Source organism: Helicoverpa armigera, chromosome 21 (genome assembly GCF_030705265.1).
Source record: "Helicoverpa armigera isolate CAAS_96S chromosome 21, ASM3070526v1, whole genome shotgun sequence".
In the NCBI taxonomy this organism is placed as follows: domain Eukaryota; kingdom Metazoa; phylum Arthropoda; class Insecta; order Lepidoptera; family Noctuidae; genus Helicoverpa; species Helicoverpa armigera.
In genome coordinates this window covers 9,028,418-9,047,856 of record NC_087140.1, presented here as the reverse complement: position 1 = coordinate 9,047,856, position 19,439 = coordinate 9,028,418, and the positions used below count along the sequence as shown (strand labels likewise).

At 34.8% G+C, this 19,439-nt stretch overlaps 2 protein-coding genes across 2 annotated transcripts in view; both read right to left on the bottom strand.

Annotated features, from left to right (window-relative positions):
- Nucleotides 1-11: 11 nt before the first annotated feature.
- Nucleotides 12-10,405, bottom strand: LOC110381566 (arylsulfatase I). The gene is made up of 12 exons (XM_064040129.1): nt 10,248-10,405; nt 8,264-8,423; nt 7,801-7,960; nt 7,367-7,461; nt 6,831-6,898; nt 5,984-6,137; nt 4,710-4,867; nt 2,538-2,686; nt 1,942-2,084; nt 1,430-1,580; nt 1,003-1,122; nt 12-631 (listed from the first exon to the last, which is right to left on the bottom strand). The coding sequence occupies exons 1-12, from the start codon at nt 10,332-10,334 to the stop codon at nt 478-480; spliced, it is 1,599 nt and encodes a 532-aa protein (XP_063896199.1). The 5' UTR covers nt 10,335-10,405; the 3' UTR covers nt 12-477.
- A 3,443-nt stretch (nt 10,406-13,848) lies between these two features.
- Nucleotides 13,849-19,439, bottom strand: part of Gprk2 (G protein-coupled receptor kinase 2) — a 76,235-nt gene continuing 70,644 nt past the window's right edge. The window contains exon 13 of the mRNA XM_049849294.2: nt 13,849-19,130. Coding sequence (XP_049705251.1) covers nt 18,990-19,130 — 141 coding nt within the window. The 3' untranslated portion in view covers nt 13,849-18,989. The remainder of the gene's footprint in view (nt 19,131-19,439) is intronic.

The following is a 19,439-nucleotide window of genomic DNA, read 5'->3' as shown; positions in this document are numbered from 1 at the left end:
ATAATACAATATTCGTAACAAAATCATTTATTAAAACCTATTTGGTCATTATTTATTTACAAAAATCAGTCACAATATTAACACAACTTAAAGTATTTGTACTCATTGGTTGCAATCCACTTAGTTTTAATAGGCAAATGGAAAAATTATAATAAGTCCGTCTTTTAGATAAGAGCAAAAAATATTGGACATGCTTTTTTTCATTTTAACAAAATTTTGAAAAAAATTCTTAAGCCCATTTTCACAGACATCATTAACAGTCAGTTTTCTTAAATCAACTGTTTACTATGCTTTGTGACTTTCAATTATCAAAATTAACATTTATTTTACGAAAACACGGTTGTTTATGCTGTGGGTGAAAACAGGCTCAAATATTAAGCATTATCTTCTATTAAAAAATACCTGCCTTATATTTTTTCTCATCTCAAAGAAAGACTTATTGAGTCATCATTTTTACCCTACCATTTATCACAATCACTAAGATTTTCTTTCAAAATCGCCGAAGTTCGTGTAGACTCGACCCCAGAACTTGGGGTCAGCGGCGGGGTTCATTGGCTTGTTGTTCGGGGGTATAGCTGTGGCATTCACTCTTGATAGCTCCGTTAGTAAAGATTGCAGAATTTCTGGCTTTCTGTGTAGGGGAAAACGACAATTATTTTTCATTTTAGAAATATATTCATTCATCTACCTTGTCTTGTATTTGAAGTAGGTAGGTACCTGCTTAAGCACAAATTCATCGACAACATAAACGGCCGTTTTTTAAAAATAATTGTTTACTTCGAAAGTTGATCGTTGAAATTCAGCGCAAACAGTTAAGAAAACGGACGCTTAAGTTGTCTGTGAACTTGGGCCTTAGGATATTTAAACGATTGTGTATCTAATATAGGGTCAAAGCATTTTTCAAGTCGGTTAAGAAGTTTCGGACCTTTAACAATACAAACAAACAAACAAATAGTGTTTCCTCGTATTATATTTTTAGGTAAAGAAGTATAGATGACTTACTCGTTTGCTAAATTCCTTCTCTCGCAAGGGTCTTCTATGATATCAAACAGACAGGGGGCTTGAAGTGGTTTGCACTCCGTGATTGGAATACTCTCATTACATCTTATTGTCGCAACTTCCCTGGAAAGTAAATGTTAAAGTATTAGGTACTGACTAATATCTTAAAATTTGTGTCATTACCAGGATGTAAATGTTGATGAGGTCAAGTCCGAGTTGGAGAGTTCCCAACTACTTATTTATTTATAAAACTGTCAAAAAAGCACGCTTGTTGTTTCGGAACCCTAGTTCTAGTTTACAGTATTCGTCATATACTAAATGTGTCAGTTCATGGTATTGTTATAGCGGCAGAAAACAATTTCTTCCAGGTATAAATTAGACACCTTTTTCTATTTTATCATGTAGAAATGTTAAATGTCATCCAACGTACCTGATGCTTATAATTTTCTGTTGACTCGGCATTTTAGATATTTTGTTTATAGCTTCCGCCGCGTAGCTTTTATTTAGTAGATCAAAATCGTAAGTGCCTTCTCGACCGCTCGGTCCGTACCAGAAATCCCATGATCCATTGTAGTTTGTTCCTTAAATTATTGAAAAGGTTATAAATTACAGATGATGGTGACTTCTCGTATATTAAAACTGTTGGTAGTGAAAGGCAACCTCTAAACGTTAAGTTTAAATAATGTAATTAAGTAGGTAACGATAAAATCAATGTAAAACCCCTTTGCAAGTCGCTTGTAGTAATTTCTTAGAATTCCTTACAACTTTGGAAGTTTCGATTTTTTACGGAAGTATTTTTCAACTGTAAAGTTGAGGTGACAAAAAATTCAAACTTTTTGTATAGTAAAAGTACCTAAAGTAAAGCTAAGATATAATTACTTAGTAAAGGTAAGATATAAGATAGTAGGTTTTCGCTTGAATACCAGATGAGATTGTTATTACCTTTATGCAGTTTCCAATTGTTAATAGTAATGGCGGCCGATCCGTATATGTCATCTATGTTGTGTACTATGATATTTCTATGTGATGGCAGGTCTTTGGATAAAGCTTCCCACAAGTCGAGCCCATCCACGTTTTTCAATACACTGAAATAAAAGTTATGGAGTGGTTTTAAATCCCTATGGTGGATTGAACATACCTACAGCAAAAGTATTAATTAGGTATTATAAGCTGTTTTCTGTAACTTATCTATCTTTTGTTTTACGATTATAGATTGAAATTAGACCTCTATACTAAGTAGATAATATAATAAAGAAGAAACTTTTTGTTTGTGTCCTAAAAGGCTCCGAAACTACTGAACCAATATGAAAAATCTTACACTGTTGGGAAGTTTTATTAACTCTAAGTAACATAGCCTATATTTTAGCCGGGCCCGAGATTAAGTTCCCCCAGGACTAGGGTGAAACGACTGTTACTTATACAGACTATAGGTACGGAGCTCCTGTCATAATTCAGTCTCTAATCGCAAATTAACAGATAGATAACTTATAGAAATCCACTATAAAATTATAATCCTTAATTACTATTCCTTTACATACCTAACATCGCCACCAGCAGCTCTGATCAATGTCGGCAGCCAGTCTACTAAGTGGAATGTTTGGTTCGCGACTCGTGACGGCTGCTTCAGTAGCGGACTCCATAGAAGCCCTGCCCCTCTTACACCGCCCTCCCAGAGTGTATTCTTTACCTGAAAATATGTATTTTTATGTTTAAGGCGAGGAATTGGTCAACAATAATTCCATAACCGGCACGCGCATCTAAGGCGCCAAAAGGGGTCGGAGCGTCTGAGCGGGGCGAGGATAACAATACGCGCGCTAGCTTATAACTAAAAGTCGACAAAATGGTTTTGTAATTTTATTATTTAGAAATGATAATTTGATAAAAATTTCTTCTACAATTTTAAAGAGTATGTATATACTCAACTACTAAAAAAGTTAAGAGGCTTAAATCGGTCCCGTTTGCCCATAATATGTGAATCTCTTTTTAAAAAGAGGTATGTTTGATATATTTTTCTCTGTTATAAAAGTTACCTAATCGTGTTCCTACGTCTAACAAAATAAGCTTTATATCATGAACTTTCAGGTAACCAAGTTGTATTTTGATCCGTTTTGTATTTACTGAGAAAAATTGACATCCTTGGCGCCAACACTTCCAATTCGTCCTCTTAACAGTTGGTACGGTTATATTACCTAGACACACGGCAGTGTGTCCGCCAAGTTCGAGCAAAAAAAGCGACACACCGGCCGTGGGTTATATTACACGAACCATTTCGGGCCAAATTCGACCCCCCTGTAACTCAAAATCTATTTTATTTACGCATATCAAATTTCTAGTATCTGTTGAGACCCCCTCACTTATCTAAAATACAAAATTTCATTAATATACCTATTGTAGGTCTTGAGATATTGACGTCAGAAAATCGCTATTTTTACTATACACTCACTGACTGACTGACTCACTCATCAAAAACCTAGACCACTTCCAATGGTCGTATTGACTTGAAATTTGGCATGAAGGTAGGTCTTTATGTCAAGGTAAAGGGAAAAATCTGAAAATGGCCAAGTGTGAGTCGGTTTCAAAATAATGAAGGTGTAAGGAACTAAAACGAACTAAATTTATCTATATTTATATAATATATCTTGGAATGGTCGTACCGATCTGAAATTCATTACAAAGGTTTGTATTTAGTCAAAGTAAAGTAAAAATCTGAAAACGGCCAAGTGTGAGTCACTTTCGAAAATAACGAATGTGTAACTTTGATCCACGAACATAATATATGATAACATGTCATGACAGTCAGTTGGTAAATCCAGTCCATTTCGTTAATCTAGTTCATTTCTTTGTAAGAAGCATAGTGCATATTCATAAATCTGAAAGATAGTATAAATGAGACATTTCCTTAACTAACTTAATCATAAGAAAAAAATAAAATAAGCAACCTTACAAAAATAAATGAAATCCCACCCAAAACAAAAATGTGAAAGACTGCCAAGTTCGATAATATGGGAATGCTTCGCCTATAAAAGAAGTGAGATCTGAATAAGTACCAAGTTCCATACACATACTTCAGTTAAAAATAGTTACTTTTTAATGATGTTACTTGGCAAGTTTTGGCAAGTTTTAATAGAAAATTAAATACTTGATTAATTGCGTTTAGTAGGTTTATTTATAACAAGGTGTGTGAAAACTTGCCAAGTAACATCATTAAAAAGTAACTATTTTTAACTGAGGTATGTGTATGGAACTTGGTACTTATTCAGATCTCACTTCTTTTATAGGCGAAGCATTCCCATATTATCGAACTTGGCAGTCTTTCACATTTTTGTTTTGGGTGGGATCAGGATAATAACTGCCAGGATTTTTATTAACAATCATTTGTAACCGACTTCACAAAAGGTGGTTCTCAGATTGACTAGTACCTATGTATGTTTGTGCGATTATGTCATGTATGACAGAACTGATTTTGAAGCAGTTTTTGGCATACCTAGTATTTTTCAGACTTAGGAAAAGGTTTGAGGTATATTATTGAAATCGTTTTTATTATTTTGGAGAAAGTTTTTTACGGTAGAACTAAGTGCGTCGATCCCACGCTTACCCGATAACATTGAGTTCTAGATCTTACTCCCGCACTCAGATACGTGTAATGGTTACTTTAATAATTCCTTAGTGAAGGTCTCTGAGTGCGGGGGTTATACCAACTTTATACTTACCCCTTTGAGTGGATAGTTAGAAGCAGCATTATTATTGAAGCCGGCAGCCGCTCCGCCATTGTCGGAGCTGAACAGAATTATGGAGTTCTCCAACAAACCATTCTTCTGTAAAGACTCGACCACCTTGCCAACTGACTCGTCCAACTTTGATAGCATACCTGAGGATCATCAGACATTATCGTTATTGATGATGATGTCCTCCTAGCCGATTATCGGCAACGGCGGCTGTTCTCATGTAAGGAGATAAGCCAACTGCGCAGGACATATTATAGTGCACAAGCATTTGCTTGGACACAGGTGCACTCACTATTCCTTCTCTCTCATAGCCCGATGGGACGGCAATCTGACACGACCGGAGAGAGCGCGGGACCGACATTTACGACTACCCTTATAGACTAAATGGCAGAGCAAATGACAAACCAATGAATGTCATTGGAATACGGTTGAATAATGTGAAAATTGTTATTCAATTTTTATTCAATTTTCACATTATTAGCTTAGCAGAATCGGGTCCCTGCCCCTGGGGCAAAATTGAATCGCAATAGCAGTTTTAACCATATCAGGCATTCTGCTACTTATATAAGACCAGTCGTATTCCAACGACATTCGATTGGTTTGCGATTGGTCTGCCATTTTAGTGATTTAGATCTATACGATAGTTTGCTTTACAATCATATTGCAATCGTAAATCATTTGCAGACAAAATGATTCATTATTAAATGACAGAAAAGGATAAATACGTTTATTTCAAAGAAAAAATTGCGGAATGCCACATACGCTTCAATCGTAATTGGATCTCAATCGAATGTGAATCGTGTGTCGCTTAAGTAAAATTAGGAGAATCGGGCCCCTGGTCGATAATTAGCATAATATTGATTAGGGCGCAGATAATGCAGTGATAATAATGGGCCCTATCTTAACAATAAATTGTTAGATATTAATGCAGGGTTGTTGGCTTTTTATCGGGGAAGTTAAAATTAGCTTTATAACAACAATTCTATATGTATAGGTACCCTAAGCAGATATTTGTTAAGGTAGCTAATGTTATCTATGTAAGAATTATGTAGGTGGATATTAATCAAATAGCCTATGTTACTTGCAGATTATGTAGCTCTGTAATGGTGAAAGAATTTTTAAAATTGGTCCAGTAGTTATCCATAACAAACAAACAAAGTTTTCCTGTTTAGAATATTAGTTTTGATAGAACATCGATTGTGTCTCGCGTATATCTGCGCTCCGCCATACAACGTTTTTAGTTAGAATGATGGTCTGACCTGCATATTTCCTCCTCTGCAAGTCCTTGATGTGTGAGAATCTATCAACAACGTCGTCTGGTGCCCTGAGGAACTCGGATGGGTTCCCGCTGTGCATCGCTGAATGGGCTACCATTAGGAATAGTGGTTGACTTTTGTTGTGAGCGTTTACTAGCTGAAATCAATAGATATTGTTTGACGGTCATTCTCAATTTAATATGATGTTTTGCATACTAGTATACAGATACAGATAGGAATTTGAAATTACTTGTACCTATGGGGCTAATGTCAAAATTCTATCTCTAGTAAGGAAATCAAGATACCTACATTTAGAATATTGAGAACGGCCATGCATCATGCATGGTATCATACGGCGACTTAAATTATGCCGTCGTACCACAAAAACTTTTAAACGTCTGTTGAACACTTGTCTAAAAATACAATTTATGACGTTGAAATAAGGTCCGTTCTGCAGCCACATTTTTCGAGACAAGTGTTCCAAAGATGTTTAAGTTTTTATAGTATGGACAATAATTTTTAGGCCCATTTTCACCGACAACATAAACGTCCGTTTACTTTAAAAATTTCTCGTAAAAAATACATAGTTACACCTAAACAGTTGTTGCTAGAAAAGTGACGTTTAAGTTGTAGGTGAACTTCAAGCCTTAGGGTGCGTCTACACGGTGCATGTAGCTGGAGCAAGTTAACATGCGGCGCGTGACGCGAGCACGCGGGTGGGTTGCTCGGTACATGCGCGAGTCGCTGGACTGCATGCAACCTGCGCATGTGCCTCAACATGCGCAAGCACTTGCACCGTGTAGATGCACTCTTAGTAGAGTCTAGAACAGAGTACTTGCAAAGTTCTCACCTTGACTGCTTCTTTGGTATACACGTCCGTCGCATACTGACCAAACAAATCATCAGCAACTTTGAAACCTGAAATATTGGAACAAAAATAAATTAATAATTAAATACCGACTCAATTGGCTGAATCTTTTTTAAGATTGTAGGTACTAAAGTAGCGCAATAATGAAGTTATCTGTACCTAAGTACATATTATCATCATCCCCGTATTCCAATTTTATTTGGAGTCGGCGTAGCATGTTTTCTCCTAGGTACCATTTTCTTATGTCTACCGCAATCAAGTAACAACAAGGTATCTAATTGTCTAATATAGGTATATAAAATATATCTAAAAATCTAATAAATCGATACTAATAACATAAAGAGAAAATATTTTTTTAATTGTAAAAAGGCTCCGAAACTACTGAATCGATTTGAAAAATTCTTTCACTGTTGGAAAGCTACACTTTTCCCGGGTAACATAAGCTATATTTAAGTAGTTCCCACGGGATGCGGGTGAAACCACCGGAAAACGGCTGGTAAAAAAAATATATATTTTACCTCTTCTAAAGTCGAAGCCCCATGAGCCTTGTTCCATGTTTGTGTGATCATATAAGTCTATCTTACCAGCCCAAAATCCGAGATGGGTATCAAATCTGGAAAAGGTAAATTTTGAGTTACCAATGGAATCATTTACTTGTTACTAAGATACACAAATTATATTCTTGCAAGCTTTGCCGACTTTACATATAGTGAAGTCCTCAAATGTTAAGCTATCTACTTAAAAAACATCTGTCGCAGTTGACGTGTCATCTCCCGAGCCTTTTCCCAACTATGTTGGGGTCGGCTTCCAGTCTAACCTGATGCAGGTCTGCCTATCTGACCTCCTCAACCCAGTTTCCTAGGCAACAAAATGATGCTTGAGCAGTCCTTATGAGTGGCGTTTCGCAGTATTCGGCCGATAGTCCAAAAACCTCTAAATATAATATACTAACCCTCGGTTTAAAGGTAAATATTCCTTCTTGAAATGCCCAAGGTGCCATTTTCCGACCAGATGTGTTTTGTAACCCAAATCTTTCAGGTACTGTGGGAGTATCTTCTCGGAAAGTGGGAGACCTCTCGGTTCTTTACCGAATATTACTGTATGCTGCATTCCTGAAATATAAAGTTTTAAGAACCCTAGTAGGTACTTGGTATTAGATCCATTTTAACTGACAACATTAAACACCCGTTTTTTTCATAAACAATTGTTTACTGTGAAAAACGAAAATTCATAGTAGGTACCTTAACAGTTGTTTTTAAGAAAAGTGACTGTCGTCTGGTCACCGATCTAAACTCGAGTATTTTGTAAAACTGAATACGGCACGGGTTCTCAAGACCTCTAATCTGTTTTACCAATCGCAAATCTTACCTAGTTCGAAAAGCCTAGCCTAGCTCATTCAATCTTATGAAACTTACCAGTATGAATAGGATATTTGGCAGTCATCAGTGCAGCTCTGGATGGAGTGCAAATGGGAGTCACGTAGTAATTCTGTAGAACTATGCCGGAATACGCCAGAGCATCTATGTTGGGCGTCGGTATCTGGTTTGAGCCGTGGAAGCCCACATCGTTGAAACCCTACGTTAAAAAATGCATTTACTAGTATTAGGTACTATGATGTACACCTAGCCGATTATCGGCTACGGCAGCTGTTCTCATGTAACGAGATTAGCCAACTGCGCAGGACATAGGTATTAGGTAGTGCACAAGCATTTGCGCAGACACAGGTGCACTCACTATTCCTTCAATCACCAACTTCCAGGCTGCTTTGTGAAAGTCTTCTAAGACCCACAAAGCGATTTCGCCCCAACTCGGGAATCGAACCCGGGACCAGTGCTCGTGCTCAGCAGCAGCACTTGCGACAGCTAGACCAACGAGGCAGTTAACTAGGTACTTACTATAATGTTTATACTGCAGGTACTGTTATAGGTACTATATGTATTCAATACTCCTGTCTTTAATAGTATGTATGTATTTAACATTATTGCTTTTATTGGAAATATTGTCCGTAATGCCATGCCGTGGCTACTGTAGACTGGCCATCGCAGGCGGGGCAGGCCCTGAAAGAGATGGCGGGACGGCCTGGATGCTTACCTACAACCCTGATTGGTGGGAAGACTCAAAAGATTGAGAGATGTGGAGGCAAAATGGGGAGGCCTTTGCCCAGCAGTGGGACAATACAGGCTAAGAAAAAAAATGTTTATAGAAAATCTGTATTAAGTATAAAGACTCAAGTTTCATGGTTTATAAGCCTTATAAACCATGACGACTCACGCGCCTTTGACAAGGCCTATTTAGATAATTTTCCATGAAAAAGCACTTACGAAAATAAGCTTCTACAACATTTAATAAAAAAAAATTGGTAGATACGTGTACTACGTTTCATTATGTAGGTACACGTAATCTCAGTAATTTAATAAAAGTGCTAATGGTCACAAGGAAAATGATAGCCGTTGTTTTTTTTTATTTTGATATCAACTTGTCATTATCTAGGTGACCTATTATTTTAAGAATTAAATACATAATAAGGAAAAAAATAAAAAAATCAAATCAAATTCAACAACTAAGGAGTCGAACTAGCGACGCGCCGCACGCTAGTCAGTCACTTTACTTACCCACCCCATAGCAGTATTTTTAACTGATTTCCCAATAAAGTTCTCAATGTGAATGTTTGTATTTCTGTTCTTTGCGGGTATTGCATTTGACATCGTGTTCTGACAAATACCTTATCTTGGTAACCAAAGTGGGTACCTCCGTAACTCCGTATACTTAGTTTATCGTGCCTATTGTAGGTATTGTATGTAGGGCTCGTAAACTCTCTAGCGGGGTAAACAGTGGAGTTGTATATGCTTATCTTATTTTCGATAATATTTTTTTAAAGATTTTGACCATCATTTTGTCGATTTATCACGGGAAATACCGGACTGTAAATTAGGTACCTGTTTATCTATCTAAATGCAAATGCCCCGTGTGGGGTCATCGCTCGGTTGACGCGAATAAAAATTGATAACGTCGGTGTAAACATTAGCATGGGTAAAGATCACGTAATGTGATAAATGCATGCATAAAAGTTAACTACATTGTAACTTTTAACTGGACTTGAAAACTGTGAATTAATTTGCATTTTGAGTAGGTATTTTTTTTTAATAGTGCGCAGAATTATGACATGCAGTGCGGATTAGATTTTGCTAAAAACTTTATAAAAAAAAACTGACTTAATTATGTAAATAAATAATAGAACATTTTAACACATCGATTTTTATACCTAGCACTTTTAGGCAAGTATTAAATTTTTACATTCTGTAGAAATTATCAGGACCTAAAACAGGTGCTAACTTAACTTACATGACCTAAAAACCCCAATAAATAATAACAATATGAGAGAAAAAGTTTAAAACTTACCAAATCATCAGCCAGGAAGATGACAATATTTGGCCTTACCGCGGCCGCGGCCCGGAGCACGAGGCACGCACAGACAACTAACAACATTCTGCCACGCTCTCCCGGTTACGAATGCCGGCTCACACAATCAGTGGGCCGATCTAGGCTACAACAGTAATGTAGGTACATCCTTATGTGGTAGATTTTAGCGCTTTGGGCCAGTATGTAAACAATATGAAGTCCGGTACGTGTTGGAACTTCATGCTGTCACATACGCGTAGGTGCCTATATGTCTAGGACTTCTTGGTGTGAATTTTATTACCTAGGTACTACCGACCTGTCCCGGCTTCGCAAGGGATAATAGTATTTTCTCACTGTTTAATGTATGTTATTGTACATATAAACCTTCCTCTTTAATCACTCTTTCTATTTAAAAAAACCGCTTGGAAATAGTTTGCTTAGTTTTGAAGATTTAATGTGTGCGTTCGCGCAGCGGAATGTTGTTTTTTAATTAAGATTTTAATTATGCAGATAATTAGTGTATGACGTCCTATAATTGTGTATGGTAAATAAAAAATTGTGTATGCAGCCATTGTGGAGAAATTCACCAAAAACAGATTCCGCTGGGCGAACGTTGTCCTGGCGGAACTTTTTTTAATCCATAGACTAGAAGAAAAGAGATGTGTCCAAAATTTAGTATATATTTGTGTATAATTGATTATGTATGAATGAAATCAGTGCATGCATAAACTTCGGAGAAATTCAAGTTTCCGCTACGCGAACGTTTGGCCATTAGCTAGTTTTCATATAAAGCGCTTACATAGAGAGCTGTAGATTTTTACATACGTTGTTTTGAATTTGTTTATATTTGTTTAAAAAACAGATTAAGAAAAAGTCGTAGGGTTTAAAAGATAAAAATATAAACGTAAAATACACTTATTAGGTCTTAGCTCTTAAAGTATGCAGTTTGGGGTCTAGATTTTCACGTTTACACAAACCTTGTAAGAGTCTCCAACATGTTGCCAAGTATCAATGATGTTCCGCTAGTAATTAAAAGGTTATAGGATATTTTACCATGAATAGATCACTGTTTACAAAGCAGTCGAATATCACGACGTTCTAAATGAATTGCATGGTAAAATGTATGCAAATAATTAGTTTAATCATTCAACTATTCACTTGCAAAATCTCATGTCATTAAATTCAGTAATTAAAGAAAGACAATTATAATACCGACGGAGCATCGAAAACCTACATAATCCGACCAAGTTCGGATAGCTACAAAAAAGCGGCCGTGCCATATGTCTAAGAAACGTTCTTAACTTGGAAGGTTAGTATAATTATTAATATGGTACAGTTGCGTACACAAGCGTTAGGAAAAAATAAAACAATTGCATTTCTTGAATGAAAAATATTTTTTTAATAATAACGCCACACGGAATCTGTTTTTGGTGAATTTCTCCACAATGGCTGCATACACAAATTTTTATTTACCATACACAATTATAGGACGTCATACACTAATTATCTGCATAATTAAAATCTTTAAATTCAACAACATTCCGCTGCGCGAACGCGCACAGATTAAATTGTACAAAGGGACATTGGGATATAGGGACAGAAAAAGCGACTTTGTTTTTATACTATGTAGTGATGCTTATAGGACGAGCTGGGCACAGGACCAAGATCTACTACAAAGTACCTACTACAGACTAGGTGGTAGGTATGTACGTTCCTGCATTTGTGTGTTTGTGTGTGTTCCTGCATCGTGTTTAAAAAACAGATTAAGAAAAAGTCGTAGGGTTTAAAAGATAAAAATATAAACGTAAAATACACTTATTAGGTCTTAGCTCTTAAAGTATGCAGTTTGGGGTCTAGATTTTCACGTTTACACAAACCTTGTAAGAGTCTCCAACATGTTGCCAAGTATCAATGATGTTCCGCTAGTAATTAAAAGGTTATAGGATATTTTACCATGAATAGATCACTGTTTACAAAGCAGTCGAATATCACGACGTTCTAAATGAATTGCATGGTAAAATGTATGCAAATAATTAGTTTAATCATTCAACTATTCACTTGCAAAATCTCATGTCATTAAATTCAGTAATTAAAGAAAGACAATTATAATACCGACGGAGCATCGAAAACCTACATAATCCGACCAAGTTCGGATAGCTACAAAAAAGCGGCCGTGCCATATGTCTAAGAAACGTTCTTAACTTGGAAGGTTAGTATAATTATTAATATGGTACAGTTGCGTACACAAGCGTTAGGAAAAAATAAAACAATTGCATTTCTTGAATGAAAAATATTTTTTTAATAATAACGCCACACGGAATCTGTTTTTGGTGAATTTCTCCACAATGGCTGCATACACAAATTTTTATTTACCATACACAATTATAGGACGTCTTACACTAATTATCTGCATAATTAAAATCTTTAAATTCAACAACATTCCGCTGCGCGAACGCGCACAGATTAAATTGTACAAAGGGACATTGGGATATAGGGACAGAAAAAGCGACTTTGTTTTTATACTATGTAGTGATGCTTATAGGACGAGCTGGGCACAGGACCAAGATCTACTACAAAGTACCTACTACAGACTAGGTGGTAGGTATGTACGTTCCTGCATTTGCTTATGATGTTTTTCTTTAATTTTAATTGCAATTTTTACTAGGACGGGTACTAAAATAAAATACAAAATTATTAAGACCATGGTCAGAATACTTTAGGACCTTACCAACTTAAAGCATAAGTGCGTCGTATTATTGTGCCGTTACAAGGGCTACTTTCTGCGTTTTTACAGTAAATGCTTGTAAAACTTGAGACACGCATTCAAATGTACCTTCTCACTTGACCAGAGAAATTATGTTATGGTAGGTAGGTAAAATAAACATGGACAGTCTCTCTGAATTGCTCAATAGAAAATAGTCATAGCAAAATTATCTTAGGTACCCATATGTCCTTAGCAGAATTATTGTTGCCTGATAATTGTACCTTTATAGAAAAAATGGTTTATAATTCCCATAGATAAGCAAAGAGTGTGTTGTTTAGACTATATTTACCATGGTTTATTATCCATATAAATTACATTTGTTGAACCAATTGAATTCTAGCAATTTCCTCGTGGTTACACCCGCGCGTCCTTGGGGAACTTCTTCCTGTATCCGGACAAAATATAGGCTCGTTACTCAAAAATAGAGCATTTTTTAGGTTACAAACAAACAAAAACATTTTTCCTCTTTATAAATGATATTCCTCTCAAATTATAAATAAAATGTAATATAACTTTCTATTGGGTAAAGATGAGATTTTGATCTTTTAGTTTGTAAGAAGAATATAAAAAAAGTTTGTAATAGCTTGTGATGCATCTTTCGATGTTTTGTTCAAATGTCATGTTTAATAAATTATTACAATTTAATTTTATCAATTTATACAGATTATTGTTTAATTTTTTTACATAATATATTTCAGCTACATACTAGTTTTCCCTGAAGATTCGTCAGCCTCTCGCTTATCTCGACACCTATCCATATCCATAGTGCGATTTAAACAATAGGTAGGTACATACATTAACCCAAAACTAAAAAAAGGATATCAAAGAAAACACAAATTCTATATCGGAGTCAATTTATTTACGAATATGCTTATTAAATAATAATATTTGCATCAAAATACTGCAATAACGACTAACAGTATGAAGGAAAGCTATCCATAACACTATTACAAGCTAGATACAGCGACGAGTCACGGCTGCATTGCAACCGAACGAGACGAATTGCTATAGCATGATACACCATTACTACGAAAATACCAAGTTTACCTCAGTAATAAGTGAAAATTGTATTTCTTACATTACTTGTAAAAATGCTACACTATATTGCTATCTATCTATTATTATTGTGATATATACTGAAATCTATAGTGATTATTTCCGGTCATGTTCATGTATCATGCTACGCACTTCAGTACACTTAGTCGAAAATGCATCAAATGAGTATGATACAGGTATGATACTAATTAATCATTACTTTATTATATATAAATTCTTACAAAATTCGGTGACACATACATTTTTTGCTTAAATGCTTATATTTTGAAATCTGTTATCTGTGAACATCGTTGATAGAAGAATTCTATTAATTTTAATGACTTCAGCGCCACTATTTATCGGTATTACATTGATACTAATACAACTATGTTTTCATAAGAATATATTGGCATTAATTCAGTGTCTTTTATACAAAATGTTACCATTACTTAGGCTTACATTGCTTTATAGTGACCATTTTCTATTAGTGTGTATATTAAAAGGTAAAAAAAACAGAACAATGTTCACAGATAACACAACGCGCAATGACTTTTGTCCTAAACTTCGAATTACTAAAAAAAACTGTACAATTGAGCTCCCGAGTTGAGCATCGTATGAGTCTCGCTAAACCGAGCATTTGCTCAACTTTGCACTCCGATATTGACTCTAGAACTTGAGCAGTTTGATAATAAACTGGTCTTTATACTTAATAAAATGGATAACTTAAATAAAAATGCATTATGGATGGTAACACTACAACTTATGTGCAACATGATTTCTAAGAGCTGGGAAATTGTATCTACTACATAATAATAGGGGAACTATCTTTTCAACAAGACAAGCATACTTAATACTTAGTCTTGAACAGAGAATCTCCAATCATTTAAAAATATTACATCTTGACGATTGATTGCCAGCTCACAAAAAAACTCTGTTAACATGAAAGTTACATCGCTCATTAAAATTGATAATTTCGGGAATATCTTTACACATATAGACAGGATTCAAATAAGCGATTGAGTAACTATGTATTATTTGAAATCCAAATAAAGGTTTAAAGTCAATATCGGAATAATTGCCTATATCGAATAGGAGCATTAAGCATTGAACGAGTTCACTCGTTTCATTCATTCATTCAACTGATTGATCGACTGTAAATCCAGATATTTCGGGACAAGTACCAACAAATTTAAAACTTACAGCCGACCAATATAACACCAAAGTCCTAAAGTTAAAAAGAATGAATGAATGAACGAGTAACGAACGTTTGTGCGAATGACAAAAATAAATCGTAGCGAGATGACTTGCTCTTTTACACGATTACCCTTGAATGCCTAAATGTTAGGCGCTACACTTCGGCTGTTTCCGTGAACATTCGTGACATTTCGTGGAATACAAGATGGCGGATGTTCGGCCGAGTGTAGCTCGAATGACGATTAAAAACGGGAGGCAAATACTGAAAGCGCGTGCCAGAGCCGGCGAAATGTTTTATAAAAATATTTCAAAATTACCTCATCATAAAAAGTAGTATTGTAGATTTTTTATTGGTTGAATTTTCTACGTTCTGAAGCTAAGAACCAATAAAATATCCACAATGATTTCATTTTGACATCAATTTTCTAATTTATTCGTTAACAACAGGGATTATTTGAACCCTAATTGCTTAAAAGTCCCAATTATATACAAAGGACGACATGATTCAAAGGACCCGTGTTACAACAAGCCCCACTAATATCAAATACGTTTGTACGACTGTACCACAATGGCTACCCTAATTATCTCATCCCACGAACCTTTGACAAGGAAACCTCGATTTCATAACTTACTATCGCAAGCGTTTAACTACTAATGTTAGTAATAGCTTCTTAAAACTAATTCTTTTGTTAGGGCCCACAAGCCAAGTTTGGAACATTTATCAAACCCGTATTAATTTGTCAAAAACTTTTCAGAAATGAATCTCCGTCATTTCTGACCCTAGGCTAAGATAGCTCAAAAGACTCGTACCAATTGGAAGCAAGAGTTTTTAAAATCCGTTTCTGCACACGCTTTCAGCCTCCAAAAACGACAATAGGCATCGAAATATTCAATAACAATAAAGTTACACATCAAAATGCATCAATACTTATCACTAATACAAACATTGGAAGTGAATTGGCAATGTACATACAGTAAGAATTTTTATTATTAGATTATTTTTTTCTCAATACTTTGTGCGACACATTTTATTCACAATCTTGAGGAAGAGTGTATTACCAGTTTTTTTACAAGAAAACTATATTTTTTTCTCTTTCCACGGTTTACTTACATACGTCTCTTTTTTTTTTAAATTAAGCACTACCACAGACAAGAACAACTAAATACATAGATTCCATAGATTTTTCTATTCGTTTCATTTATTATTGCTTGATTATACACTATCTAGATTTTAAGTGACTTATATGAGGCGGATGACTTGTTGTTATAATAACAAGTTCACTAAGTAGGCATTTTGTTAATATTGTTGCTCACTTTAGGGATGTCCAACATTTTTATCGATATAACGACAGTTTGCATTTTAAAAATTAACAACAACATCTACTTAGTGAACTGACAAAAGCGCGGACATAATATCTGATTTCTCAACACTCATTACATAGCATTTTAATGTATATTCTTAGTAAACATGACATTACACTAACCATTAAAATCATGTTTCACTAAGAATGATTTCATCCGCTCCGAGGCTCAATGTGGACATAACAAAGCCATAACATAGGAAATATTTAAGTATTACATCATCATTAGCCATTAAATACAAAACAAAAAACCTTTAAAAATGATCTATAATAATATAATTATGTAAATGTACGTACGTATTATAAAAATGTATATAATAGTCGTAAAAAGTATATACTTGACTTACCTAGTAGTCAAAACAACGGGACTTCCCTTCTAAAACGTTAGATTGGCATCGATATTCATAGTGTTGGTGACATATAGACATACAAAATCCAATTTTCAAAATCGACAAAGCATTTAAAATTTATCGATAAAAATTTTCGTGTTGCACATCACTACTTGTCTATCCATCACCAACACAACAAAAAAACACTTACAAAATACATATTTATATTAAAAAAAACTCAATCGAATAATATCATTGATAGATTACATTATAAAACAATAATAATATAAAATACATGACAATAGATTTTATAATAATGTTTGTTCGTGTAATACTCAGAGGTTACTATTGAGCTAAATGCATGGTTACACATAATATCAGTCATCCATAATAATGAGAAATCTATTGGAACTGCATTTACAGACAACTCGACGAAAAAAAATATCGAATCTCAAATATTATATAAAAAATTTAGAAGAAATATACCATGCGGAATTCATTAAAATAATTGCCAGCAAGGAGGTTTAGCAACAATTTCTAAAACTATAATTTTTAATTTGTGTCAATGTCTATAAGTGTAGTTCCAATTTTTATAGTTGGCAACTGTAAGAATCATAACATAAATGTATGAATTATATACCTCTACTCACCATATAAGTATGAATATTTATGTACAGAAAATATCAGTAAGAATATAAATAAATAATAATTATTATAGAGTAAGTAATTCTTACAATTGCCAACATAAAAAGAAAACTAAATCTAAATTGTTCATGATTTTTTCAACAGGTCACACTAAGCAGTGTATGTATCGTCAACATTTTCGTATCAATATCTTTCAAACATTGTTTTTCTACCAATTTGGGATAAAAAGGGTGAAAAAACTACCAAAGGACTAAGTTAATCCCTTATGTCTTATCATAAGAGACTTAGCAAGATTTCAAAAATATGTTAAATAATATTTAATAGAAAAGAATTTACCAATATTAATTTCAAAAATAACACAGAAGTACTTGGAGCAACTTCCAAAGAAGAACCTCAAAGATTTTAACTAACTGAAAAATCACTGAAAATGGTAAAAAAAACAACATTTGAAATAGTCCCTTTATAAGTTAAGATCACAAAGCCGACTTATCCGACAGGTACAAGGAGAAATGCGTCTTATTACTACGTCTACACGTATCAATTTCGTAGTTTCGTCAATCATTTTACGCGCTACAATACGAAATTTTAAGACTGCCTTTTGAAACGTTTTTATATGAAGTAGCGTGAACATAACTTCAATAAAGTTTACCATTTAAATAGATATTATTAGCTTTCAATACAGCGTACTTTTTAGTTATTTGTAACATGGTATTTCGTCTATGTTTGTGCATTATTTATAGGTATATTTTGAGCCTGTCTTTAGTCACAACTCAATCTAGTCCCGTCTATAAAATAGCAAAACTTGCGTCTTCACTATTACTCGATAAATAACTCGCAATCCTTGACTAAATTTTAACAAAATGTCAGTGAATTTCTCCTACTTTTCATGATGTCACAGCATTGTATTGCCATACAAAATCTATGGGTTTCGATAGCTTTAGGTTCGTCAAGGTACGTTGTATAGTTGACTATATATTTTTTACCAATTCCATCGACAAAATACGCGTCCGTTTTTTCTTAAAACATTATACATACAATGAAAATTCATAGTTTACAGTTGTCTTAAGAAAACTGATATTTATGTGTCGGTGAAAAACAATTAGGTCTATTTTTGCTTGGCAGTATAGTGACAGTTGTCTCTTCAATTAATTAATTTTGATATTTTAAAATTTGCCCATAGCTTTATAGACACAGTTTAATGGTAGTCTTTTGACCATACCTACAAAAGACCTTAGTCTTTTTACCTACGAAAGACCCTAGTCTTTTTACCTACGAAAGACTAGGGTCTTTCATATTTCTTTCGTAATTTTTTCATGGTAAAACAAACACAGCCAACAAAACAACATACAGTAGACACGTCAAAGTTTTAAAGTAAAGGTGTGATCATACCACATTAGGCAGCGGGTTGACTCGGTCAGCTGGTGTCGGCGGCGGGGGCGGGCGTGGCCGGGGGCGGGGGCTGAGCTGGGGGCGCGGGGGAGGAGGGGAGGAGGAGGTGCTCGGGTACGGGGACCGCTCGGAGACGAGCTGATACTTTCTTTTGTGGGCATAGTACCTGGAACAAAATTGACGGCTAATTTTATGCTGCAACAAAGAATCGAAATAAAATTGAATTTGTTTGTATCTCGTTAAATACTGATGAAGACATTACCATTGTCTTAATTATTGTATCATTATTTTTGCTTAGACTTATGCGGACAAGGCATAATTATTGATCACCAATGACAAGTTGTCTAAAAACATACTTTAAAAAAGAACAAAGTAGCATCTATCCCACCACAAGGAGGGAAATAGAAAGAGGGGATCTAAATTATAAAAAAGATATCTGTTTCAAACTACAAGTTGCAAAATTTCACCGGCAGCA

Bases quoted from the DNA above. Each gene is read 5' to 3' on its own strand.
- LOC110381566 (XM_064040129.1), bottom strand. From the start codon at position 10,334: ATGTTGTTAGTTGTCTGTGCGTGCCTCGTGCTCCGGGCCGCGGCCGCG. The intron at 8,424-10,247 runs GTAAGTTTTAAA...TTTTTAACGTAG, and splicing joins TCTTCCTGGCTGATGATTTG to GGTTTCAACGATGTGGGCTT. The intron at 2,085-2,537 runs GTATGTAAAGGA...CTTTTATTTCAG, and splicing joins GCTGCTGGTGGCGATGTTAG to TGTATTGAAAAACGTGGATG.